Source organism: Pristiophorus japonicus, chromosome 16 (genome assembly GCF_044704955.1).
Source record: "Pristiophorus japonicus isolate sPriJap1 chromosome 16, sPriJap1.hap1, whole genome shotgun sequence".
NCBI lineage: Eukaryota > Metazoa > Chordata > Chondrichthyes > Pristiophoridae > Pristiophorus > Pristiophorus japonicus.
The window spans coordinates 114,856,285-114,882,038 of record NC_091992.1 but is presented as its reverse complement, the minus strand read 5'-3'; the positions used below and the strand labels follow the sequence as shown (position 1 = coordinate 114,882,038).

Here is a 25,754-nt window from a genome sequence, read left to right as displayed (position 1 = left end):
TACTTTATCAAATGCCTTTTCAGTGTCAAGCTGTGGCTCAGTGGGTAGCACTCTCACCTCTGAGTCAGAAGGTTGTGAGTTAGCACAAAAAAAATCCAGGCTGACACTCCAGTGCAGCATTGCAGTCAGAAGTCTTTTGGAAGAGACGTTAAATAGAGGCCCCACCTGCTCGCTCAGGTGGACGTAAAAGATCCCATGGCACTATTTCGAAGAAGAGCAAGGGAGTTATCCCCAGTGTCCTGGCCAATATTTATCCCTCAATCAACATAACAAAAAAACAGATTACCTGGTCATTATCACATTGCTGTTTGTGGGAGCTTGCTTGTGCGCAAATTGGCTGCCGCGTTTCCTACATTACAACAGTGACTACTCCAAAAGTACTTCATTGGCTGTAAAGTGCTTTGAGACGTCTGGTGGTCATGAAAAGTGCTACATAAATCCAAGTCTTCCTTTTTCTTTCTTTTTAAAAGTCAATTTACACAACATCGACTGCATGCTCTCATTCACCCTCGATGTTACCTCATTAAAAAAACTCAATCAAGCTGGTCAAACACGATTTTCCCTTAACAAATCTGTGCTGGCTCTCCTTGATTAGTCCATGCTTCTCCAAGTGGCTGTTAATAATCCTGAAAAAAATTGTTTCGAAAAGCTTCCCCACCACCAGCGCTTCCGGCCAATTTGGATTCTGCAGCAAAGATATTCATTTTGCCTGGTAAACATCAGTCCAATGTTGGCCCTATAAACAATTTTTTTGTGTTTTAAGTACAGAAGAAGAAACATAGAAACATAGAAACATAGAAAATAGGTGCAGGAGTAGGCCATTCGGCCCTTCTAGCCTGCACCACCATTCAATGAGTTCATGGCTGAACATGCAACTTCAGTACCCCATTCCTGCTTTCACGCCATACCCCTTGATCCCCCTAGTAGTAAGGACTTCATCTAACTCCTTTTTGAATATATTTAGTGAATTGGCCTCAACAACTTTCTGTGGTAGAGAATTCCACAGGTTCACCACTCTCTGGGTGAAGAAATTCCTCCTCATCTCGGTCCTAAATGGCATCCCCCTTATCCTTAGACTGTGTCCCCTGGTTCTGGACTTCCCCAACATTGGGAACATTCTTCCTGCACCTAACCTGTCTAACCCCGTCAGAATTTTAAACGTTTCTATGAGGTCCCCTCTCATTCTTCTGAACGCCAGTGAATACAAGCCCAGTTGATCCAGTCTTTCTTGATAGGTCAGTCCCGCCATCCCGGGAATCAGTCTGGTGAACCTTCGCTGCACTCCCTCAATAGCAAGAATGTCCTTCCTCAGGTTAGGAGACCAAAACTGTACACAATACTCCAGGTGTGGCCTCACCAAGGCCCTGTACAATTGTAGCAACACCTCCCTGCCCTTGTACTCAAATCCCCTCGCTATGAAGGCCAACATGCCATTTGCTTTCTTAACCGCCTGCTGTACCTGCATGCCAACCTTCAATGACTGATGTACCATGACACCCAGGTCTCTTTGCACCTGCCCTTTTCCTAATCTGTCACCATTCAGATAATAGTCTGTCTCTCTGTTTTTACCACCAAAGTGGATAACCTCACATTTATCCACATTATACTTCATCTGCCATGCATTTGTCCACTCACCTAACCTATCCAAGTCGCTCTGCAGCCTCATAGAATCCTCCTTGCAGCTCACACTGCCACCCAACTTAGTGTCATCCGCAAATTTGGAGATACTACATTTAATCCCCTCGTCTAAATCATTAATGTACAGTGTAAACAGCTGGGGCCCCAGCACAGAACCTTGCGGTACCCCACTAGTCACTGCCTGCCATTCTGAAAAGTCCCCATTTACTCCTACTCTTTGCTTCCTGTCTGACAACCAGTTCTCAATCCATGTCAGCACACTACCCCCAATCCCATGTGCTTTAACTTTGCACATTAATCTCTTGTGTGGGACCTTGTCGAAAGCCTTCTGAAAGTCCAAATATACCACATCAACTGGTTCTCCCTTGTCCACTCTACTGGAAACATCCTCAAAAAATTCCAGAAGATTTGTCAAGCATGATTTCCCTTTCACAAATCCATGCTGACTTGGACCTATCATATTACCTCTTTCCAAATGCACTGCTATGACATCCTTAATAATTGATTCCATCATTTTACCCACTACCGATGTCAGGCTGACCGGTCTGTAATTCCCTGTTTTCTCTCTCCCTCCTTTTTTAAAAAGTGGGGTTACATTGGCCACCCTCCACTCCATAGGAACTGATCCAGAGTCAATGGAATGTTGGAAAATGACTGTCAATGCATCCACTATTTCCAAGGCCACCTCCTTAAGTACTCTGGGATGCAGTCCATCAGGCCCTGGGGATTTATCGGCCTTCAATCCCATCAATTTCCCCAACACAATTTCCCGACTAATAAGGATTTCCCTCAGTTCCTCCTCCTTACTAGACCCTCCGACCCCTTTTATATCCGGAAGGTTGTTTGTGTCCTCCTCAGTGAATACCGAACCAAAGTACTTGTTCAATTGGTCCGCCATTTCTTTGTTCCCCGTTATGACTTCCCCTGATTCTGACTGCAGGGGACCTACGTTTGTCTTTACTAACCTTTTTCTCTTTACATATCTATAGAAACTTTTGCAATCCGTCTTAATGTTCCCTGCAAGCTTCTTCTCGTACTCCATTTTCCCTGCCCTAATCAAACCCTTTGTCCTCCTCTGCTGAGTTCTAAATTTCTCCCAGTCCCCGGGTTCTCTGCTATTTCTGGCCAATTTGTATGCCACTTCCTTGGCTTTAATGCTATCCCTGATTTCCCTTGATAGCCACGGTTGAGCCACCTTCCCTTTTTTATTTTTACGACAGACAGGAATGTATAATTGTTGTAGTTCATCCATGCGGTCTCTAAATGTCTGCCATTGCCCATCCACAGTCAACCCCTTCAGTATCATTCGCCAATCTATCCTAGCCAATTCACGCCTCATACCTTCAAAGTTACCCTTCTTTAAGTTCTGGACCATGGTCTCTGAATTAACTGTTTCATTCTCCATCCTAATGCAGAATTCCACCATATTATGGTCACTCTTCCCCAAGGGGCCTCGCACAACGAGATTGCTAATTAATCCTCTCTCATTACACAACACCCAGTCTAAGATGGCCTGCCCCCTAGTTGGTTCCTCGACATATTGGTCTAGAAAACCATCCCTTATGCACTCCAGGAAATCCTCCTCTACCGTATTGCTTCCAGTTTGGTTAACCCAATCTATGTGCATATTAAAGTCACCCATTATAACTGCTGCACCTTTATTGCACGCACCCCTAATTTCATGTTTGATGCCCTCCCCAACATCACTACTACTGTTTGGAGGTCTGTACACAACTCCCACTAACGTTTTTTGTCCTTTGGTATTCTGCAGCTCTACCCATATAGATTCCACATCATCCAAGCTAATGTCCTTCCGAACTATTGCCTTAATTTGCTCCTTAACCAGCAATGCTACCCCACCTCCTTTTCCTTTTATTCTATCTTTCCTGAATGTTGAATACCCCTGGATGTTGAGTTCCCAGCCCTGATCATCCTGGAGCCACGTCTCCGTAATCCCAATCACATCATATTTGTTAACATCTATTTGCACAGTTAATTCATCCACTTTATTGCGGATACTCCTTGCATTAAGACACAAAGCCTTCAGGCTTGTTCTTTTAACACCCTTTGTCCTTTTAGAATTTTGCTGTACAGTGGCCCTTTTTGTTCTTTGCCTTGGGTTTCTCTGCCCTCCACTTTTCCTCATCTCCTTTCTGTATTTTGCTTTTGCCTCCTTTTTGTTTCCCTCTGTCTCCCTGCATTGGTTCCCATCCCCCTGCCATATCAGTTTAAATCCTCCCCAACAGCACTAGCAAACACTCCCCCTAGGACATTGGTTCCGGTCCTGCCCAGGTGCAGACCGTCTGGTTTGTACTGGTCCCACCTCCCCCAGAACCGGTTCCAATGCCCCAGGAATTTGAATCCCTCCCTGTTGCACCACTGCTCAAGCCACGTATTCATCTGCACTATCCTGCGATTCCTACTCTGACTATCACGTGGCACTGGTAGCAATCCCGAGATTACTACTTTTGAGGTCCTACTTTTTAATTTAGCTCCTAGCTCCTTAAATTCGTTTCGTAGGACCTCATCCCTTTTTTTAAACCTATGTCGTTGGTACCAATGTGCACCACGACAACTGGCTGTTCTCCCTCCCTTTTTAGAATGTCCTGCACCCGCTCCGAGACATCCTTGACCCTTGCACCAGGGAGGCAACATACCATCCTGGAGTCTCGGTTGCGGCCGCAGAAACGCCTATCTATTCCCCTCACCATTGAATCCCCAATCACTATTGCTCTCCCACTCTTTTTCCTGCCCTCCTGTGCAGCAGAGCCAGCCATGGTGCCATGAACTTGGCTGCTGCTGCCCTCCCCTGATGAGTCATCCCTCTCAACAGTACCCAAAGCAGTGTATCTGTTTTGCAGGGGGTTGACCACAGGGGACTCCTGCACTACCTTCCTTGCACTGCTCTTCCTGTTGGTCTTCTATTCCCTATCTGGCTGTGGACCCTTTCCCTGCGGTACGACCAACTCGCTACACGTGATACTCACGTCATTCTCAGCATCGTGGATGCTCCAGAGTGAATCCACCCTCAGCTCCAACTCCGCAACGCGGTCTGTCAGGAGCTGGAGGCGGATACACTTCCCGCACACGTAATCGTCAGGGTCACCGGAAGTGTCCCTGAGTTCCCACATGGTACAGGAGGAGCATAACACCCGACCGAGCTCTCCTGCCATGACTTAACCCTTATATACACTTAAATTGGCAACAACAATGTTAAAAGTTACTCACTGATATAGAAGAGAAAAAAGAAAAACTACTCACCAATCACCAGCCAATCACTTACCCTCTTGGCTGTGACGTCACCTTTTGATTTCTTTCTACTTCTTTGTTCTTTGGACAGCTATTTTATTTTACCACAAAATTTCAAAATCATATCTTCTGTTGTATCTTCCCTTCTGCAATTGTTATTATCCATGCTACCTTTGTGTAGCTCAAAAATGCTTTATACAATCTATAAATCTTAGATTACATATTCACCACAAAGCAGCACTGGTAAGGACTTGTGCAATTCTAACTTCCATGGTAATCATTTCTAAGTGCAGATTAAATCAATCTGCAAGGTCTGTTTACAGAGTAGTTCACTGACACTAAGGAGCATGAGAAAAATATCTTATTGCCTTAACATATTTAAACAGAACTGTTAATTTAATGATTAGTCAGATGCAGGAAACATAACAATCTGATAAAATGGGGTGGCACTCTGCATTGGACACCTATAGGTGAAGAATGGCCACTTTGAGATACCAGAGGGCTGCCACCAAACATAAACTTACATTAGAACAGGATGTTATCTTCAGGGAAACACAGTAAGGGGAAAATAGGAGGTAGAAACAGAACGCTGTAGCATAATTGCATAAAACAGTAAAAAAAAGGATGTGTTATTTTAAAAAAATGACTGTTCTGAGTTGTGGATTCATGGCATCTGATAACTAGATTTTGACTATAAATTATTTTCCTTCAGAAGCATAATCAGAATTTAAAAAAAGAAGAGACACTGGCACAATTGTGGCCTCATTATCACCTTGGTTTCCAGCGGGTACAGGATGGTAAATAGATCAAAATGGCAAAAGTCGACTTTCTACCGACTTTCCCACCCGAGGACCGAAGTCAATGGAAATGAATGTTAGGAGAGATGTAGAACAGGCGGTTGAATCGATATTGCCTGTTTTATACTATCACCCAAAGCCCAAGTAAGTTTTTATTCCCCTCCCAAACATGAAATACACCAGGAAAATAGCCCAACCAAGAACTGATAGAATATATTCTAAGAGGAAAATAGATTTGGAAACTTGGATTTAGAAAATACTCAAGCACTAAAGCATGAGCTTGGCTCAGTTGATAGCACTTTCACCCGAGAGTCAGAATGTTGTGGGTTTAAGCCCTACTACAAAATTGAAGCACATAATCTAAATTGACACTACATTGTAGTACAGAAGGAGTGTTGCAGTGGTGGAAGTGTCTTCAGTTGGGATGTTAAACTAAGGTCTTGCTGGCCTATTCTGGCGGCTCAGTCAGATGTAAAAGATCCCATGGCAATATTTGAGGAGCAGGGAATTCTCCTGGTGTCCTGGCCAAAATTCCTTCCTCAATCTAACACCACCAAAAACATATTAAATGGACATTTATTTTATATAATTTCATTTTTGTGGGACCTTGGTTGTGTGCAAATTGCCTGCTGCATTTGCTTGTACAACAATTCAAAAGCAATTCATTTGTTATGAAATGGTTTTGGATGTGATAATGCACCATAAAATTTCTTTATTTACCTTTTTGCTGGTTTATGTTAAAATAACGAACATTACCTTGTGACCACGGTGTGACTGGCCAAACAGCACCTCTGTTACATCCAAACTATCATAGCGTCTGTTTAGAGGCAGGCTTGCATCTGCCAGTGAAATCAGGGTAGAAAATATATCTAAAGTGCTGTAAAAAAAATTATTTTTAGGATGAAACATTATAAATTTGCAAGTTCACAGACACAGATTTTTAACCATAATTTTGGAAAACCTGTTTTTGCTGATTGGAAGACACTGATGTTCAGCAACCTGCTCTTGATGAAAGTAGTGTGCATGTTTAGATTTTTTTTAACATTTGAGTTTTGCAAAGTCTGTGTGTTGAATTGCATCTCCAAACAAGACTGTATTTGAACTGAGGTGCAAGAGATAAAAGGCCATGCAGTCGTATCTCTATTGAATGAACAAAACTTGAGTGAATTGATAGATAAATACAAAAGTAAAAAAAAAGACAGTTCAAATTTCAAAGAATTCATATGTCAGGAACTGCAAATATTAAACAGATATCCAGGAGTGATTACAAGCAAGTATGCGCTTTGATTTTTTTTGCCAGCTTTCTCCTGAAGCCACAGGCTCTTGCTGCAGAAAGTACCAGCATCTTGGTTAAGTTGTTATTCTTTCTGTGTGAGCCTAGACAATGAGTGTTGACAGACTAATCAACCACATTATATACATATTATAGAATATTTAGTGGATCATTCAACTGCAATACTAAGTTCACTTTAGTGTCTTTCTGCATCTAGATTTATTGCTGGTTTAGCAGGCAGAAAATCTCTGTAAAGATCAGTACTAGGCCAACATGTTAAACAATACTTGTTTTGAAAAACATTCTGGATGATCCTATTCTACTAAACATAAAGGTCAGTGCAACTTCTGTAACACAGAAATTGTAAACTTCTTATCCAACCTATGTCAGCCATGGCTCAGTTGGTAGCATTCTTGTCTCGGAGTCAGAAGGTTGTGGGTTCAAGCCCCACTCCAAAGACTTGAGCACAAAACTCTAGGCTGACCAGTGCAGTACTGAGGGAACTGCACTGCACTGTCGGAGGTGCCGTCTTTTGGATGAAATGTTAAACTAAGCACCGTCTGCTCTCTGAGGTGACGGCACTATTTCAAAGAGCATAGGAGTTATCACTGGTGTCCTGGCCAATATTTATCCCTCAATCAACATTACTTAAAAAAAAGATTATCTGGTCATTATCACATTGCTATTTGTGAGATCTTGCGATGTACAAATTGGCTGCCACCTTTCTTACGTTACAACAGTGACTACAGTTCAAAAATACTTCATTTCTGTAAAGCGCTTTGGACGCCCTGAGATTGCGAGAGGCTCTATATAAATGCACGTCTTTTTCTTTACCTAAGCAGTGAGTTGCTTGTGGTATTAGCTGGGATCTTTTCTGGCCAATATGCTATTGCTGGCACTCGATGGCCACCTTCCCATGTAGTCCTTTTTGCTGAACTTCCACCTAAATCAAAAACAAAATTCATTAAAATTGTATTAACCAGTACCACGGTCGGCAGACCAATAACATGCTCCTGTATAACTTCTAAATTTACCAGGATTGTACATTTCTTTCCTGAAGATCTGCAGTTTTGTTTTTCAACAATTTTCTCTCCTCCTCCCCAAAGAAGACTGCTCATTTGCCAAGCAATTGTAAAATCGGAGCTACAACATCACTGATGAGTATGGCTTAGCTACTCACTGGGTATACTAACTGACCCATTGACAGGAAGAGTTTCTCACAGCCCCCCAAATCTCTGTCATGACAATGTTATATCAGCCAACATCCTGACCTACTCCTGCCACTGGCTGAGCACTTAGAAGGAACAGGATGTTACAGTACAACATGTCACGTAGTATCACTAAAGGGAAGCACTTAGCTGCTAAACACTAGACCTAAGCACACACGGCATTCGTTTTAAGGCACAACATTTAGTGACACTGAAGTTCAGATGAGTCCTGTGAGTTTTCTTGCTGTTGTGTTGGATAATATGTCAACAAGTGGCAGGAATGGGATCCTCGGAACAATCTCTCCTGAAGGGACTGACTCTCTCTCTCACTGGCGTAAAGTTCCTGGTCTATATGGTGCAACTACCCACACGGTAAATTAACTGATGCATGAACAGGGAGTGTTGCTTAGTCCTCAGGCCCCACTCATGACACGAGTGGAGCTTCACGCTTTTACATTAGCAAAAGCTCTGCACAAAATGTCTAATTCTAGGCTCCTTCTAATTAGCCACTTTACATAGAAACATAGAAACATAGAAAATAGGTGCAGGAGTAGGCCATTCGGCCCTTCTAGCCTGCACCGCCATTCAATGAGTTCATGGCTGAACATTCAACTTCAGTACCCCATTCCTGCTTTCTCGCCATACCCCTTGATCCCCCTAGCAGTAAGGACCTCATCTAACTCCTTTTTGAATATATTTAGTGAATTGGCCTCAACAACTTTCTGTGGTAGAGAATTCCACAGGTTCACCACTCTCTGGGTGAAGAAGTTCCTCCGCATCTCGGTCCTAAATGGCTTACCCCTTATCCTTAGACTGTGACCCCTGGTTCTGGACTTCCCCAACATTGGGAACATTCTTCCTGCATCTAACCTGTCTAACCCCATCAGAATTTTATATGTTTCTATGAGGTCCCCTCTCATTCTTCTGAACTCCAGTGAATACAAGCCCAGTTGATCCAGTCTTTCTTGATAGGTCAGTCCCGCCATCCCGGGAATCAGTCTGGTGAACCTTCGCTGCACTCCCTCAATAGCAAGAATCTCCTTCCTCAGGTTAGGAGACCAAAACTGTACACAATACTCCAGGTGTGGCCTCACCAATGCCCTGTACAACTGTAGCAACACCTCCCTGCCCCTGTACTCAAATCCCCTTGCTATGAAGGGAACATGCCATTTGCTTTCTTAACCGCCTGCTGCACCTGCATGCCAACCTTCAATGACTGATGTACCATGACACCCAGGTCTCTTTGCACCTCCCCTTTTCCTAATCTGTCACCATTCAGATAATAGTCTGTCTCTCTGTTTTTACCACCAAAGTGGATAACCTCACATTTATGTTAAAGTATAAAACACAGAAACAAGAAACAACAAAGACACATCTGGATGTGTGGATATATCTCTGAATTAACATTTAAAATTATGAGACTTTTCATCTAAATATACCTTCCCATTATGAATAACAGTCTCTCCTTTTGGCAATTGATTATCTGGTTATTACCTTTTTGTGTCTGCCATGCTCCCACAAATGGACCAGCAGTTCCAGAAAACTCGCATTTCTCAGACCAAGGACCATTGTCACCTGTATGGAAAACCGATTTAAAAAGTGATTATAAAAGCTTTGTAAAATTGAAAATATTCAGCCAGAAACAGGTGGCTCAAAGATAAAACATGAGTGCACCAAAAATGCAAGCTTCTATCTGTAATTTCTTGAGCAGTGATTTTCCAATTTTAGTCAAACTTTCAGTGGAAGACACCGAAGGAAGCTGGAGAAATAGAACAATCTCAGCATCTCATTCTGGTATGGATTTGGACACATGCCAGTGTGAAATGGTGCCAGACTTGCATTTGAATTCGTCCTATACCGAGCATTGCACTGCTGAAGTAGTGCCATTGACAACTTTCACTACTGTTTTAATGATACTGTGACTCCAAATTTAAAAAATAAATATGACCACAGATGGTGCTGCCTGTTGTTATAAACAGGACAGGGATATCCAATCTGTTTGCACAGTTCTGAATGCTGAATCTGAATTATGGTGCAAGATCAACAAGAAGAAGAACAACTTGTATTTATATAGTACCTTTAACGTAGTAAAACATTCCAAGGAGCTTCACAGAAGTATTATAAGACAAAAATTGGACAGTGAGCCGCATAGGGAGAAATTAGGACAGATGGTCAAAGAGGTAAGTTTTAAGTAGCGTCTTAAAAGAGGAAAGAGAGGGAGAAAGGTGGAGATGTTCAGGGAGGGAATTCCACAGCTTGGGGCCCAGATAGCTGAAGGCACGGCCACCGATGGTTGAGCGATTGTAATCAGGGATGCTCAAGAGAGCAGAATTAGAGGAGTTCAGATATCTCGGGGGGATGGGAGGGAGCTGGAGATTAATCTTATCGTAGCAAACTGTAACATGGATACTGACTTGTTTGCACCTTACTGAGAAAAATATGCTATTTGAAATCAGTCACAAATTTATTTTTATTAAAGGTTGACCATATTCTAGTTTGAATTCTTCTGTCGTTATAATTAACCTTTAGCTATGACCAGGCCAAATGCTTGCCACAAGTGGATGCTTGTAACAAGAGTAGGTGGTTGTAACATAGACATTGGTCATTGCAGCTAAAATGAGAATCAACTGTACTCTGTCGCTCAGAATAACTGTAAACAGCTATCATATGACCCCCAAATTAAGCACAGGCAGCATTCCAACTGCCACATAAATTTCAACATTTAGCTCTATATTAAATATTTTAAATCAAATTTTGGTGCAGTACATTTTCATGGTGCTTTGATGCTCCAAGGAACTGTACTGGGGGAGTTAGGATGTCCGTTGACACCTACGATTCCCAAGTAGTAAATTCACAACCTCAACCAGGCAGCATTTAGAGGCCAGATGCATTTCCACAGGGAGAGGGGCAAAAATGAAGCACCAGACATACTAAACCTCTCCTGCATCCCTTACGGCCTGTCATTGGCAGAAGCCTGTAAGCAGCTCTCTAGTCCATTTCGTTAGCAGGGAAAATGCAAAATGCAGGGAGACTATTGGTGAAGCAATAGAAGAAAATAAATGACAATAAAAGACCACTCCGAGGGTGTTTTAAGTGACACATTACAATGCTGCGGCAACACTGTGGTTGAACAATATCCTACCACTGCCAGAAATTAACTTTTTTAAATAATAGTTGAATTGGGGAATTGCTCACAGACAAAAATAAAAAATCTACCCCATCTCTTCCTGTAACGATCTCTCACTTGTCTCCCATTTCCTAATTATTTCTGTCGCAAGCGCTATGTTTTTGTTGAACTTTCGTTTTTTCTGCCTCTCTTTGTCTCCATATGCTTCTCTCACTGCCGTCTCTATAGGGTGAGAAATTCCTGCCATTGTGCAATTTCAGTAAATTATTAAAGTTCTGCAAGTTGCTGGCTGCAGTGGACTGCCTTGTGTGACTGCAACAGCTATTTAAAGGGCTACATTCTTCTCTGTAAGACTAGAGACGTTTAGAGCTGTCATATTCTTACAAGATTGAGGCTTCTTATCCAGGGACACCAAGATTCACAGCTGCTGTGTGTGAAGTCATCCTGGTTGAAGTGAGATAAAGGAGTACTATCCGCTTTTGCACCAAACAGCATCCTCCCCAGAATAGAAGTGGAACAAACATGTCTGGCAGGGCATAGATGAGAGGGTAAATACCGTCACCAATGCCCATGGAAACTGTTTAAAAATACAGAAGATGGCACACCTGTGGAAACTTGACAAGATATGGCTTCCTGGAGTTTGCCGTGCCTTACAGCTGCCCCAATTACACAACAGGGGCAATTTAATTTATGCGTTTTTACTTTCGACAGGGAGCCTCGTCTGCACAAATTGAAGCTGCAACTTACAACTGCAAGTTTTGTCACACTGAAATATTACAGGGCCTTTGCACGACAAATCCTACTGACACAATCTCGCTCCATAGTGCATTTTCAATTACACACACACACAACAGACTGCATGATGTACGTTATTATTTATGCTTTTTAAACTTACATATCTCAATATTACTTCTCTGCCGAGCAAGATGGCAAATAATGGAAGGGATCAATTTCAAGCTTCCAGACATTTGTCAGCCTTGATTCCCTTCGAAGAATCCACACTAGACATCATTGGTTATGACGCCATTGAGGTAGTGAGGGTGGTGAAGCTGAAAACATCTCTTAATATCATAGCTAGGACCCATCCTGCTCCTGTGTTTACTTCCTCTACTCACATGCTCACTAGAATACACTCAACTTTAAAACCATCATACCCAGTGGGGTGTAATTTGGACCTTGTTGCGTCCAAAGGATGACTGAAAGACATCTGACTCGATATTGGGTATGGCCATTTTTTTTTTTGCATCCCTGACAATAGCCTAAAAGAGGCATTGGTTACAAACTACAGCTAATAAGGAATGCACTGAACTACCCTCTCCCACCATAAAGTTTTGCTGTATTCATGTTCAGGCTGTGATTATGATTTGAGGGCAGTGCAAAAAGGGAGGTACAATGAGACAAGGAGGAAGTATAAAGAAAAAGTAAAATGGAAGCAAGAAAATGACAAAGAGGCAGATTATCATACTTTCAGGAATAGCAACTGCAAACTGCTTAAAGCGCACATCTGAATTATTTCTAGTCATTCAAAAATGATGCAACCCAATGAAATTCTCCTAGCGTCTACAATACTCAATTAACATTTCTAATACCAACACATTTAAACTTTTGGAATTTGCAAAAGTTATGATTTGAAATTTGTAATGAATGCTGTATCACTTGAGGCCCAAGAATGGACCAAAGCAAGTTTCCCTGAGGAATCTTTGTGTGGGTATTGTCATGAGATGATTTAACACGCATAGATTTATTATAATAAAATGTTTGTATCATCTGTGGAAATTACAAACTCGTTTCATCGAACATGCGGCCACAAGTGGCTAGCCTGATGGAGCTGGGCTACCTGATCCTTTTTGTTGAGAAAATGAAGTAAAGGGCCAAGGACCATAATGCAGGACACAAGCAAGGTTGGAAGGAGTAGGACTATAAAAGGGTGTAGAAATATTGAGAGCTACTGCTCCAATTTGGTGTTGGATAATTACAAACATCACTTGTTTTTGGGCTGGGGAACAATAACGTAAGTAGTAAACCAGCTTTTTTGGGAGGTAAATTAGTGAATAGACAGCAGGTTACTGTGATTGGGATGTTGCAACAGCTTCTCGTTCACTATGAGGTCTATGAGCTTTGACTCACATGGCAGTCGGGCTGTTGGTCAGTAGTTATCAAGATTTGACTTTAATCTTTTATAGATAAGCATAAACTTTGTTTCTTTCAACTCAAACAGGATTTGGTTGATAGGGGAATTCACATAGATGACCCAGCAGAATGGCTAGCTTCCTCAACAGGCTTTTGAGAAACTGGTATCTTAGCCATGGGAACCATGACTTTTTTGGGACCCAGATATTGAAGGAAATGTACTTTATGTGCTTCATCTTGACTCACAAGATAGGGCTCTGCCTTCATTAGGCTTTTGGAATCTCTCCTCGACTTTCAGGTAACTTTTCCACAAAAAGTCACTGGAAGTGAAATTGGATTCAGCCCGAAAACAGGCATGAGGAGCGCAAAGCTCAATCTGCACGTGCTCGTTCAAAGCGGTACAGGCAACTCGCTAAATTTGTGCTGCCTGCTCATTTACATGATTGGAGCGCTGAGCTCAGCACTAAATGCACTGCGGGTTGGCTCAGCACTCAAGAGGGGGCCAATATTGGGTGCAGTCTACTGGCCAGTAAAATTTTGCTTAGGCTCTCTGCATCTCCTAAACACCTCATTGTCACTTTGCATGCAGCCGTGGCACAACAGGGAAGAGAAAGGGCTAGGAGATTCTCTGATGCAGTACTGGAGGCCTTGATCCTGGGGATACACAGAAGACAGGGAGTCTTCCAAGTAGAATGCCAGAAGGCAGTGGGAGAAGATAACAGAAACCATCAGTGGCACCTGTGTTGCCCCCAGGACATGGATCCAGTGCTGCAAGAAGTTTAATAACCTCACAAGAATGGCCAAGGTGAGTGAATGCATCTTCAAATGCCATATCCCACCATCTGCACCACTAGCCTGACACACTGCTCAATGCACCATACCCCTATCACTCACCTACCAACAATCATCACTCATACATGGTTGTGGTGGTTGGAGGTCAATCATCACAGCCCCAGGACATCGCTGCAGGAGTTCCTCAGGGAAGTGTCCTAGCCCCAACCATCTTCAGTTGCTTCATCAATGACCTTCCTCCCATCATAAGGTCAGAAGTGTGGATGTTCGCTGATGACTGCACAGTGTTCAGTTCCATTCGCAACTCCTCAGATAATGGAGCAGTCCATGCCCGGATAGAGCAAGACCTGGACAACAATCAGGCTTGGGCTGATAAATGGCAAGTAATATCCGCACCACACAAGTGCCAGGCAATGACTATCTCCAACAAGCGAGAGTCTAACCACCGCCCCTTAACATTCAATGGCATTACCATCGCCAAAACCCCTACCATCAACATCCTGGGGATCACCATTGACAAGAAACTTAACTGGACCAGCCACATAAATACTGTGACAACAAGAGCCGATCAGAGGCTGGGTATTCTGCAGTGAGGGTCTCACCTCCTGACTCTCCAAAGCCTTTCCACCATCTACAAGGCTATTTCAATCAGTGGGGTTGAAAGCATTGATGATGACAGTATGCTCATACCTAATCCTTCTTCTCACATCCCACTTCCTCCTCATCCCACAATTTCTTCTCACTTACAAGCTGCTGATGATGTCAGCATGCACAACTGGCTTCCCCGCCCCCCTCACCACATCCCTATCCTTGTGCCTTTCTCCTCTCATTTACCAAAGAACTCCAACCAGTTCAACCTGTGCATGAAGAAGAGGAGGCAAGTTTGATCTGACACTCCCAGGCACCAGCTCAGAAAATGGCACTACGCGAACTTTAGTGGGTACGATAGAGGCAGGATCTGCATGTGGTGAGGCACCGGGCATGAGTGGGCTGTAGCCAGTGCCAGGGGAAATGGTAGCAGGTGCCAGCACCCTAGAGGGCGAGGTCAAACATGAGTTCTGCTGCAGAGGAGTCAGATGAGGACTTCAATGGGGCGGCCTTCAGAAGAAAGGTGATGGGCATGCATTTAGAAATGCTCGGTGCAATGGCAAGGAGCATGGAGGAGTCTGGTTCCAATCTTACACGGGGCTTTGCCCAGAGCTTGGGGCCCATGATTTCCAGGTTGGAAGTGATGAGCAACTCCATTAGAGCACTTGTGGACCCAACCATGATGCAGGGTGTGATGGCCGATGTTTCAGCTTTAATTGGAGCATAAGCGGAAGCGACCCAACGTCCGAGTGCTGCACTGGAAGCTCAAGACTATTATTATGCAGGCTGAGCTGACTGTCACGCAAACTAAGACTGCTGCCATCGTGGCTGTGTTTACAAGTGGATAGAGACTTGCAGGGTCTGATAACAGTCCAGCAATCTGTCCTTCAACAGATTACGAGGATTGCTGAGGCACCACCCCAGGGGAGTGGCAGTGGCTCTGTGGAGCTGGAACCTACTGTCCTCTCAGAATGGCAGTATTTGTACTTCCACCACTGGCACTCCGCCAGTGCCCTTGCTGTTGCCGGTTAGCCAGCCAGTCCAGACTGCTGCCACCCATGCCGAGATGGAGTAGTTCACACCCGAGCCTTCTAGTCCTAGAACCGCTCGAGGTTGTCCTGCAAGGCCATTTGCAGTCTTCTCAACTGGAAGTCAGCAGCCTTGCAACAGCCATGCTGCAGTCACTGGGGTAGCACTTCATAGGAGCACAAGGGTAGGCAAAGGCACATGAAAGACAGATACTAAAGTACTGCACAAGGGGGCCCATAAAACCACATGTGTGCAGTCGATGGCGCCCTGCACCATGGGGAAGCACGATATCTTGGCAAAGCCACATGCGCACTCCTCCTGCTTCTCTCTTTTCAGAATGAAGTCCATTTTCCTGGAGTATAGAGCCTCTGTGACCTCTTGGATGCAGCGATGGATGGTGAACTGGGAGATGTCAGCTATGTCGCTTGCTCCAGTCTAGAAGGATTCATCTGCTGACGAAAAAGTTGAGGGCCATGGTGACCTTGAGGGCCACTGGTAATGATGCCATCGTCCTGCTCTGAGGCTGCAGGTCTGGTTCCACGTTGAAAGCATGTCCAGCCGTTGTCTTTTGGAGAGTGCATGCAGTTGAGTGGCGACAGCCAAAATATCAAGTTATGCGTCAAATCAGCATTCCACACTGATTGACATAATGATCTGACTGATTAGCAATTTTCTGGCGAACGCAGACAACGGCCGTGCTGCCAACCTGCCCAAAATGGCGGCCGCTGTGGGCCATGCCAAAGTGAGCGGAAGCAAGGCGGCCACCATTATTTTGCCAAAACCAGCCTGAACAGCCGGCGCTAAAGTGTCAAATTTCACAGCCATTGTATTTTGTAGGAGTAGGGTTATGGAGCTGGGTCTGATATTGGAAACGTTAGATTTAATTGCAATATTAAAGTATTTAGCACTTGAAAAGTACTTGAAACATTTGAAAATGATGCTTTTAATAAGAAACCCACTATTGCGAGAATATGAAAATGTTTGCTATTAGTTAGCTTCAGGATTCATTTCAAGATTAGGTGGGGAAAAAAAGAAGGGAGTGAATGAGGCAGGTTTCAGAGTAGTTTTGTCCCAGTTGTTTATCTATGTTTTCATGTAAACAGCATTAAAGTGTAAATTGGCACTGGACACAAAGTCCGGTATAATTTCATCCAAACTGAGATTGTCTGGCACAGAATGACGGAATACAGTGAGCGTGCATGGGTAGATATTCCAGGTACCTGCCCTGCCAAGTATCTGGCCTGCCAAGAGTGCAGTTTGGAAATGACCTACGATGCATTCCTGATCACAACCGTTGGCAATGCTAAATAGAATGCATGCATTTTCTACAAAGCAACACAGACAACAACGGAAGGCAACTTGTATAACCTTCAGAGAATAGTTAGAGTACAATATAGGCTGGGGGAGCAGAGCATCAACATTCCTGCCCTGCTGGGGAAAAGTGCATGGCATCCGGAACGCTAGAGAGAATGGAGAAACATTGTGCCAGTACCATGAGTGAAAATCAGCATCAATATTCATTTTATTGGTTACCAATGATAAGATTTTAAAAGTATCAGAATTCTAATCATGAATAAATCATTCCATACCAGAAAACCACACTAAAGTGTTTTTATGAAAATCTGTATTAACTGCTTCCAGTATCCGCCCAATTACATGGTCCAGCTCTCGTAGACTGTCTCCATATGGACCACGTGTGGAGGTGTTAGCAAATCGAGAATTGTACTGTAAAGGAACATGCATATGGGCTGGGGCAAAGTACAGGAAGAATGGGTGTTTGCTCTCCCTAAGAAAAACAGAATATAAAAGTAAACAGGATCATGAGATTATAATTTTTTTTTCAAGTACAAGCTGATAATGCAGCAACTAAGGCCTTGATGACGTAGAAAATATGATAACAATGCTCAAATCAGCCTTTTTGCCTTTTAAACATCAGGTCAAATTAAGCTCAGATTGAAGGTGCAAAAATGCCTGCTATCTTTTAATGGTCACAAGTTCCAGTATTCCTAAAATAAATGAGTTTGTGGAGTCTGACTTCTTCTTTGGTATTAAACAGAGATAAAATCATAAAATCATACAATAGTACAGAAATATGAACAATTCAGACAAGAGATTCTGGAAGACGAGTTTAAAAACATTTACTACATAAAATCATAAATCATACATAAGGAGTCCATTCGGCCCATTGAGTCTGTGCTGGCTCTTTCAAAGAGATAACTCATTATAGATCTGGGATCAAATTTTGGTGCTTTCTTTCCATATAGCTCAACAAGTTGATCCAATGAGTAGCTGAGCTTACAGAAAGAAATCAGGTTTGATCCCTGATCTCAAATCAGGGCAACAGCAAGGCTACCGAAAATCGCCTCGGCGATCTTCGGGTTAGGAAGGGGAAAGTCATTCAGCGTTCTGTCTCCTGACACTTAATGGAATATGGGCAACATAGAGAAAAAAGCCACCCAGAAAAAAATCACATTCAATCTAACAGGGTTCCTGAGGCATTATTTTCCTAATCCTCATTTTCCTCAGTGCCATGGCCTTGGACTGGGTTAAATTATTAGTGAAGAAAAAGAGGGGAATTAATTACACTGTAACACTATATGTAATTTTTATTATTCACATTTAATAAGGTCTCGCATTTAATTTTTCTTTTGTGCACATGTTAGCGTTCACAGAACAGTTACTGCCGCAGTGTCCTGGATTGCCACTGGAAAAAGAAAATATGTTCACACATAGCATAGACAAAAGAGCATCAACACCTTGACACATTTGGATGTCAGGTGAGGGCAGGCTCAGTTTTGGCTCTGATGCCCCTTCATGTTAACATTGCTTCTCTAGCCTCAATCTTTTGGTTGGGATATGGGAGGGAAACTGACACCTGTGGAGCGCTATCCCTAGGAGAGAGGGAAGAAATATATCTTAAAAATCAGTTTTGTAGGACAGCTAAAATTTTGTAACCAAATTAAAACCTGTCTACCACACACTCACTTTCTCCTTTTCCCTAGTCACTTGCCACATACCACATCTGCCCTGGTGGACAGGCAGCTGACTTTATCCCAGCACTCCACCACTGCTACGGTGGGTGCCAGTGCCTGCCTCAAGACAACCACAGCAGTATGCCAGTCCTGCAAAGCATTGCGTTACCAATACCAGTAGTATAATATTAGTACCATCATGACCTGAGTAAGAGATTATACTCATTCATTGGGTAGCTTTCCCATTTTTATTTTCTTTTTGCATTAAACAACATCATCTAGGGGTGATTATTACACTTGGGTGAAGGTTACTTTCATGAAATTGCAGTTTTAGGTGGCTCCCACTCACCTGGCCTTCTGGATGAACTGTACAGCTTTTTCTGCATATCTCTCTGCCAGGCTGCTGAGATTAACTGGTTGCTCTACAATCAATTGGTTTTCAAGGAGAGGCAGTGCTATATCTGCAGTACATGGGTTGTGTTTACAGCTAGAAAGAAAGCACAGAAAAACACATGCTGGTTTGGTTTGGGTACCAGACAAATATATGAACAATTCAACCAAGAGATTCTGGAAGACTTGAGTTTAAAAACATTTACCACATAAACTTTGATGCAGTTACAAGGAAAAATTGTTTTTCAAAATTCCGTACAAAGATGGGTTACTCCCTTCACTGACAAATACAAGGTACCTATAGATTGGAATACTTAGGATCAGGTCTTCAAAACTTGCTGTCTCATTAGTGGTAGCCAGTACAGCTCAGAGACATGGACCATATACAGTAGACACCTCAAATCACTGGAGAAATACCACTAATGCTGGCTCCACAAGATCCTGCAAATCCCCTGGGAGGATAGACGCACCAATGTCAGTGCTCTAGATCAGGCCAACATCCCCAGGATCAAAGCATTGACCACACTCGACTAGCTCCGTTGGGCGGGCCACATTGTTGGCATGCCCGACACAAGACTCCCAAAATAAACGTTCCACTCGGAACTCCTACACGGCAGGCGATCCCCCAGGTGGGTAGAGGAATGTTTCAAGGACACCCTCAAAGCTGTCTTGATAAAGTGCAACATCCTCACCGACATCTGGGAATCCCTGGTCAAAGACTGCCCTAAGTGGAGGAAGAGCATCCAGGATGGTGCTGAGCACCTTGAGTCTCGTCGCTGAGAGCATGAAGAAAACAAACGCAGGCATCGGAAGGAGCGTGCGGCAAACCAGAATCCCCACTCACCCTTTCCTTCAACGACTGTCTGTCTCACCTGTGACAGAGACTGTAATTCCCGTATTGGACTGTACAGTCACTTGAGAACTCACTTTTAGAATGGAAGCAAGTCTTCCTCGATTTCGAGGGACTGCCTATGATGATGAGTAGTAGCCAGTAAGTAACCACCTGATGATTTCTGCACAGAAACTAGCACACTCGTTGGTTGATGTATGTTGGGGGCAGGTTGACAATAATGTGCACATGAACTCAATGTTTCAATTTAACTTTTGTGGCTCTGGTAAGGCCCCACTTTCATCTCAATTCCATCTGAACATTTAAAAGTTATACAGTACTTATTTTTCATGAAATTGGCTGGAATTTTGCTGGCAAAGTGCCACTCCAGCTTTGTATTTTCTTTATAATCAAGGACTTTATTCTATATATTATAACTAATCTAGATCATGGCACAAACATTATTTCACGTATCACTATTTTATAATGTTTAATTCAAATGTAGGAAAATTACACTGCAATATAATGGAAAAATCCTATCTAAGGATGACATTTCACCAGCATGGTTCGTTGATGAAATGAATGACACAAAATTTCTAATAACCAAAATAAGGTTATAAACAAACCAAAAATACATATTTCACAAAAAACGTGATTACTTTCTTCTATTGAATAGTTTTTTCCCCCAGTACCTTCAGTGCCTTCCTTCATCCTAATGAGTTATTTTTTTAAACAAATTAGTTGAATTTTGAAAGAAGAGAAAGCATTTAATTATCACCTGTATTTCATTGATAATGGAAACGTTGTAATTAATTAGTTATACCTGAGATAATATAATTCTTATTATGTAATTTTGCTGCCGTGTTTCCTACATTGCAAAAGTGATTACACTTTAAAAGTATTTCATTGACTAAAGTTCTTTGCGATGCCCCGAGGTTGTGAAAGGCATTATATAAATCCTAGTTTTTCTTTCTTTATATATCTCATTTAGCATAAAAAATGTCTCAAGGCACTTCACAGAGATGTGAGGAAAATGAAGACTGAGCCAAAAGAAAGTTTAGATGAATGAAAAGCTTGACCAAAGAGATGATGCAGAGGGAGGTATAGAGACGGTGTAGTTTAAGGAGAGAATTATAAAGGCAATTCTAGGCAGCTGAAAGCATCCTCGCCGAAGAGATGAAGAGGAAGAGAGAGTTCAGAAGGGATGCTTGCCGGGCTGGAGGAGATTGCAGAGATGGGAAGAAGTAAAGTTATGTGGGATGTAAAAAAAAAATGAGCAAGAATTTTAAATTTAACTATGGAGGGACCAAGAGCAACTGTAGGGCATTCATTTGCTCTGACTTGATTCCATTGGACCTTTAGTAAACTAACTCTAGCCAGAGAGTCTGGACGATCTTAGACTTTGAAATACTGTCTTGTATAGTAAACAGTGAGGATACAGTCATATTCTTGTTGAAAATAAACATTTTTAAAGTGTGATACACTGATACTGATTTGCAGTATTCACAATTCATCTGCTGTTACATAAAGCAAACGTTTGTCTGAGGGTGCTTACTAAATCAGACACAATACATTTCTAAAGTGGAAGAGAGTAACTATAGATCAATGCCCAAACATGATTAATGATTTATCGGACTGATAGCACTTACTTACTCACTGTACTGCTGTTGACCAATATTGTGAGTCTCGCATTACTGTTACACCTCATGACACCAGAGTTTTCTGTGTGGCACAAGAGCAAATGAATATGGATTTACAGGGCAGCAATTCTGGATTCACGAGTAGCAGTGAAGTTTGTTGTCTTCCATTTATCCGGATCAGGTGCATTGACAAAAGTAATTTTGTGAGACTCTGTAGGCACAGAGACTCCCGAAAATATCCTTATAACGCACACTTTCAGATATTATTTAGCATTTTCACATTCACTAAGTGAAAAGGCAGTATGTTTGATAATGTTATAATGTCACTCTGTGATTTTGCTTCTACTGGTTTGATATTCATTTTGAAACATACATGGTTGTGCCACGAATAACCCAAGTACATTGTTCTGCAATAACATTGCAGAGACAGCATATGTCACTCAGTCACTACACGTTGGTGCATCACACTGGCAGTGAATTTGCTCCAAGCTTCTCCCACTCTACTGTCGTACCTTTGTCGGAAACCACTTAACCGTTTGACATTTTACATGTGCAATCCTTGGAACTGGTGAAAGGTAGCTCCTATCGAGAACTTTAAAAATGGTCACTTATAAGCCACTTTAACCTTTGTCTTAGAGCTATTCCTATCAGCAGATCACTCAACTGAATTATAGCCTTGTAATTTGCCTCAAACCTCATGACTGATTACAGGATCTGGATAAAGAGTAACTGTTTTTCATGGAAATAAAATCTTCATCCAACTTAAAAGGCTTCATTTGAACCTTACGCCTGGGATTATTTGGAGCTCAGTTAGCGGATCTCGGCCAAGGCATCAATAGAGGCACAAGCGGCCACAGCCCCCTGGGTAGTGAAGAGTTAGTTAGGGTTCCTGCTCCTTGTCCATTATCCTGCATGTGTGCATTCATAGGATGACCCGATCAGAGGGTTGTGAATTCCCCCGTAGTTGAATAGCCTGTTGAAACTTCCGGTCAATGTCCACAGATGAAAAATGGGAAGTTAAATGAAGTATCCATGAAACTATAGTCCAATTTGTGACCAATGTTCCCTTTAAGCTGAGTGGCCCTTCAGTGCTTTGCAGGTCTTCTTCAGCCGGCTTTTAAATGCAAAAACCCCGTAGCGCGAATTTTTAAAAGGGCCGCCTGGACCAAAAATAAATTAGAGGGAGCATTGTTTGTGTCCTGTCATGTATGAGTGATATTACTGATTTTCCCCGTGATACATTCTCCTACTGCTGATATATTGTGTTCAATTTGTAACCCTTAACTTGTGACTTTGTCTAAATGACTCTCCAGTGGCAAGTGTGCTGGCTGGCTGGGTGCTAGGTTTCAGTGGGAGCAAGTTGGCCCTGCAGCTCCTTGTACTAGTTGGAGGTGTCCCCGCAGCTGATTTAGCCATGTTAACTCTTGTGATGGTTGGCTGCTCCTAAAACTTTCTGATACAGCTACCATGAGGGGGAGACTTAGCATTGTCTTGAAAGACAGCAGCAACCTCATCTTTGCCTTCTCCAACCAAGCTCACGTTAGTGGACACTGTCTAAATACGACCCCTGACCTATGTGGAAGCAAGTTTGAGGAAACTTGTATTTAGCGCAATAATGGGCTAAATGTACCCAAATAAGTTAAAGCACAAATTTCCAAATTTTCAGCCTAATGACAGCATAACGGTGTAAGTGCTTAAGACAATGAGGCCATTTAGGGACAGACACTGTTAACTATCGATAGCAATAAAGAGGTGAGTGACTTAAAAAAATATATATTATTTTCCAATCATCAATAAAGAACCCAAGATTTCAGATGCTGCTGATCACAGGTGGTGTTGTTTTAGGCATTGTCTGTCTGAGCAATTAATAATCGGAAACACCATTTGTTAAATCACTTGCCTGAAATAAAAATCTTTGAGGATTCAACTTCCAGTTTCTTTCAGTCTTTTGCGAACAGGTTTTTGAGAACAGCTGATGGTCTTTAAGTAAATCTTTAATGAAGGTACTGAAAGAGCCAAAAGGCAATGTGGGAACATTTAATCATGTTTTGTGAAATATAATTTTAAAATATATATATTTTGTTTAAAACATTATTTTGGACATTAGAAATTTCAGGTAATGAGAAAGCAGATGGCAGATGATTTCTTTCAAAAAGTATTGAATGATTCGACTGGTTATCAAGAAACCATGAGACAACTGCTGACATACGAGCAGCTAAATTAGATATGCCGGAAAACTTGTAGTTTTGGAATTAATCATTTATAAATTATGTTTGGATTGTTTGTTTTGTGGTGGTTTTCATTTCATCATAGTGGCCAAGAGGAAGTTGTGATGATCCGTGACACAGGGATGGTAAGATGGGGAGAAATTGAGCAACAGGGATCTGGGGTTTCATTCAGGGGAACTGAAGTCTGATGATGTGTTCACAAAGAGCCCATCTGGAATGGGGATTGCAGGCTGCCTTCTCTCCTCCTCCTCCTCCTCCTCCTCCTCTTCCTGAGGTGGTCGGGGAACCCGTGATGACAAGGGCTGTGTCCTTATGATGGCCAATTTGTGGATGCAACAGACCACTTCGAACTGCGACACATGCGCGCACTTCCTGCTTCTCTCTTATCAGAGAGACAATGAAGTCCCTAATCCTTGAGTACAGATTCTCTGTGACCTCCCAGGTGCGGCGATGGATGGTGAACTGAGAAATGTTAGCTATGTCTCCTGCTCCACATTGGAAGGATGAATGGTGGAAAAACTGGTAGAGCCGTCGTCACCCTGATCTGAGGCTGTAGGTCTGGTTCCAAGAGGTGGCAGAGTTCTACGACCATCTCCTTAGTGAGGTGGAGCCATTGTATTTTGTAGGAGAAAGGATATGGAGCTGCACCTGATATTGGAAACATGTTAAATTTAATTACAATATTAACGTATTGAGGAGTTGAAATTAGGTACCGACGCTTTGGAGGCAGTGACACACCTGAACGGCGATTTTACTGCCAAGCGGTAATCACCACCTCAAACTGCCAAATTCAGTTTTACCGCCCAAAGATGAGAGAGCAGCGCTAAAAGTGACGTTGCACACTCATCCTCGGGTGCCAACGGAGCAGTAGCTCAGGAGGCCCACTGAATTTCCTGACGGTAGGCTGCCGGCATGCGAGTTGAAAAGAAACCTGGAAAAAAAGTTTCCGAAAACTTCTCAGACCCACACCCGCACTTCCCCACTGGTGCCATTAATACATAAATGCCGAAAAAAATTAAAGTTAACACCCCAGGATCCCCGATGAACTGACAGCTTTTTCAGGCTGTACAAATGCCTGCCGGTAAGGCCACTGTACCTACCTAATTTCGCAGCAACGGTGCTAAGAAGTTGTTGCACGCTTGATCACATCATCATGTGGATGGCAGTAGAGCGTGCAGCGGTACCTCTTGGCGCCGCCTCCACCACCCAACTAAATTTCTCGTGAGCCGAGGAACTCCCTCTGCGCTGAAGGTTAAGTCCTTAGCCGCCCCTCTCCGGCGCTAATGGGTGGTATTGCAAACAGAATTTCGACCCGAGCATTTGAAAAGGTTTGAAAATTATACTTTTAATAAGAAACTCACTATTGCCAGATTATGAAAATGTTCGCTATTAGTTACTTAACTTCAGGATTCATTTCAAGATGAGAAAAGAAAAGTGGGAAAAAAAAGAGGGGAGTGAATGAGCCAGGTTTTAGAATAATTTGGTCCAAGGTGTTTTCTATGTTTTCATATACACAGCATTAAAGAGTAAATTGGCAAATGGACACAAAGTCAGGTATAGCTTAAGTTCAAACGTATTTGTCTGGTACAGAATGACGGAATACAGTGAGTGTACACGGGTAGAGGTATCTGGCCTGCCAAGCGTACAGTTTGAAAATGACCTACAATGCATTCCTGATCACAACCACTGGCAATGGTAAGTAGAGTGCATGTATTTTCTGCAAAGCAACACAAAGAAATGGAGGGCAACTTCTATAACTTTTAGTGAATAACTAGAATATAAAATACGCAGGGGTAACAGAGCACCAATGTTCTTGCCCTACTGGGGAATGGTGCATGGTAATAGGGAACCCTAGAGAAAAGAG

General features: G+C 42.7%; 1 protein-coding gene across 12 annotated transcripts in view; it reads right to left on the bottom strand.

Annotated features, from left to right (window-relative positions):
* The window catches only part of LOC139226742 (arylsulfatase G-like), a 244,584-nt gene that overhangs the window by 39,840 nt on the left and 178,990 nt on the right, over window positions 1-25,754 (bottom strand). For all 12 annotated transcript variants that reach the window (XM_070857718.1, XM_070857717.1, XM_070857720.1 and 9 more), the window contains 5 exons: window positions 19,153-19,290; window positions 17,421-17,617; window positions 9,660-9,740; window positions 7,792-7,900; window positions 6,441-6,561 (listed from right to left, as the gene is read on the bottom strand). In XM_070857718.1, the coding sequence (XP_070713819.1) occupies window positions 6,441-6,561; window positions 7,792-7,900; window positions 9,660-9,740; window positions 17,421-17,617; window positions 19,153-19,290 (646 nt within the window). The remainder of the gene's footprint in view (window positions 1-6,440; window positions 6,562-7,791; window positions 7,901-9,659; window positions 9,741-17,420; window positions 17,618-19,152; window positions 19,291-25,754) is intronic.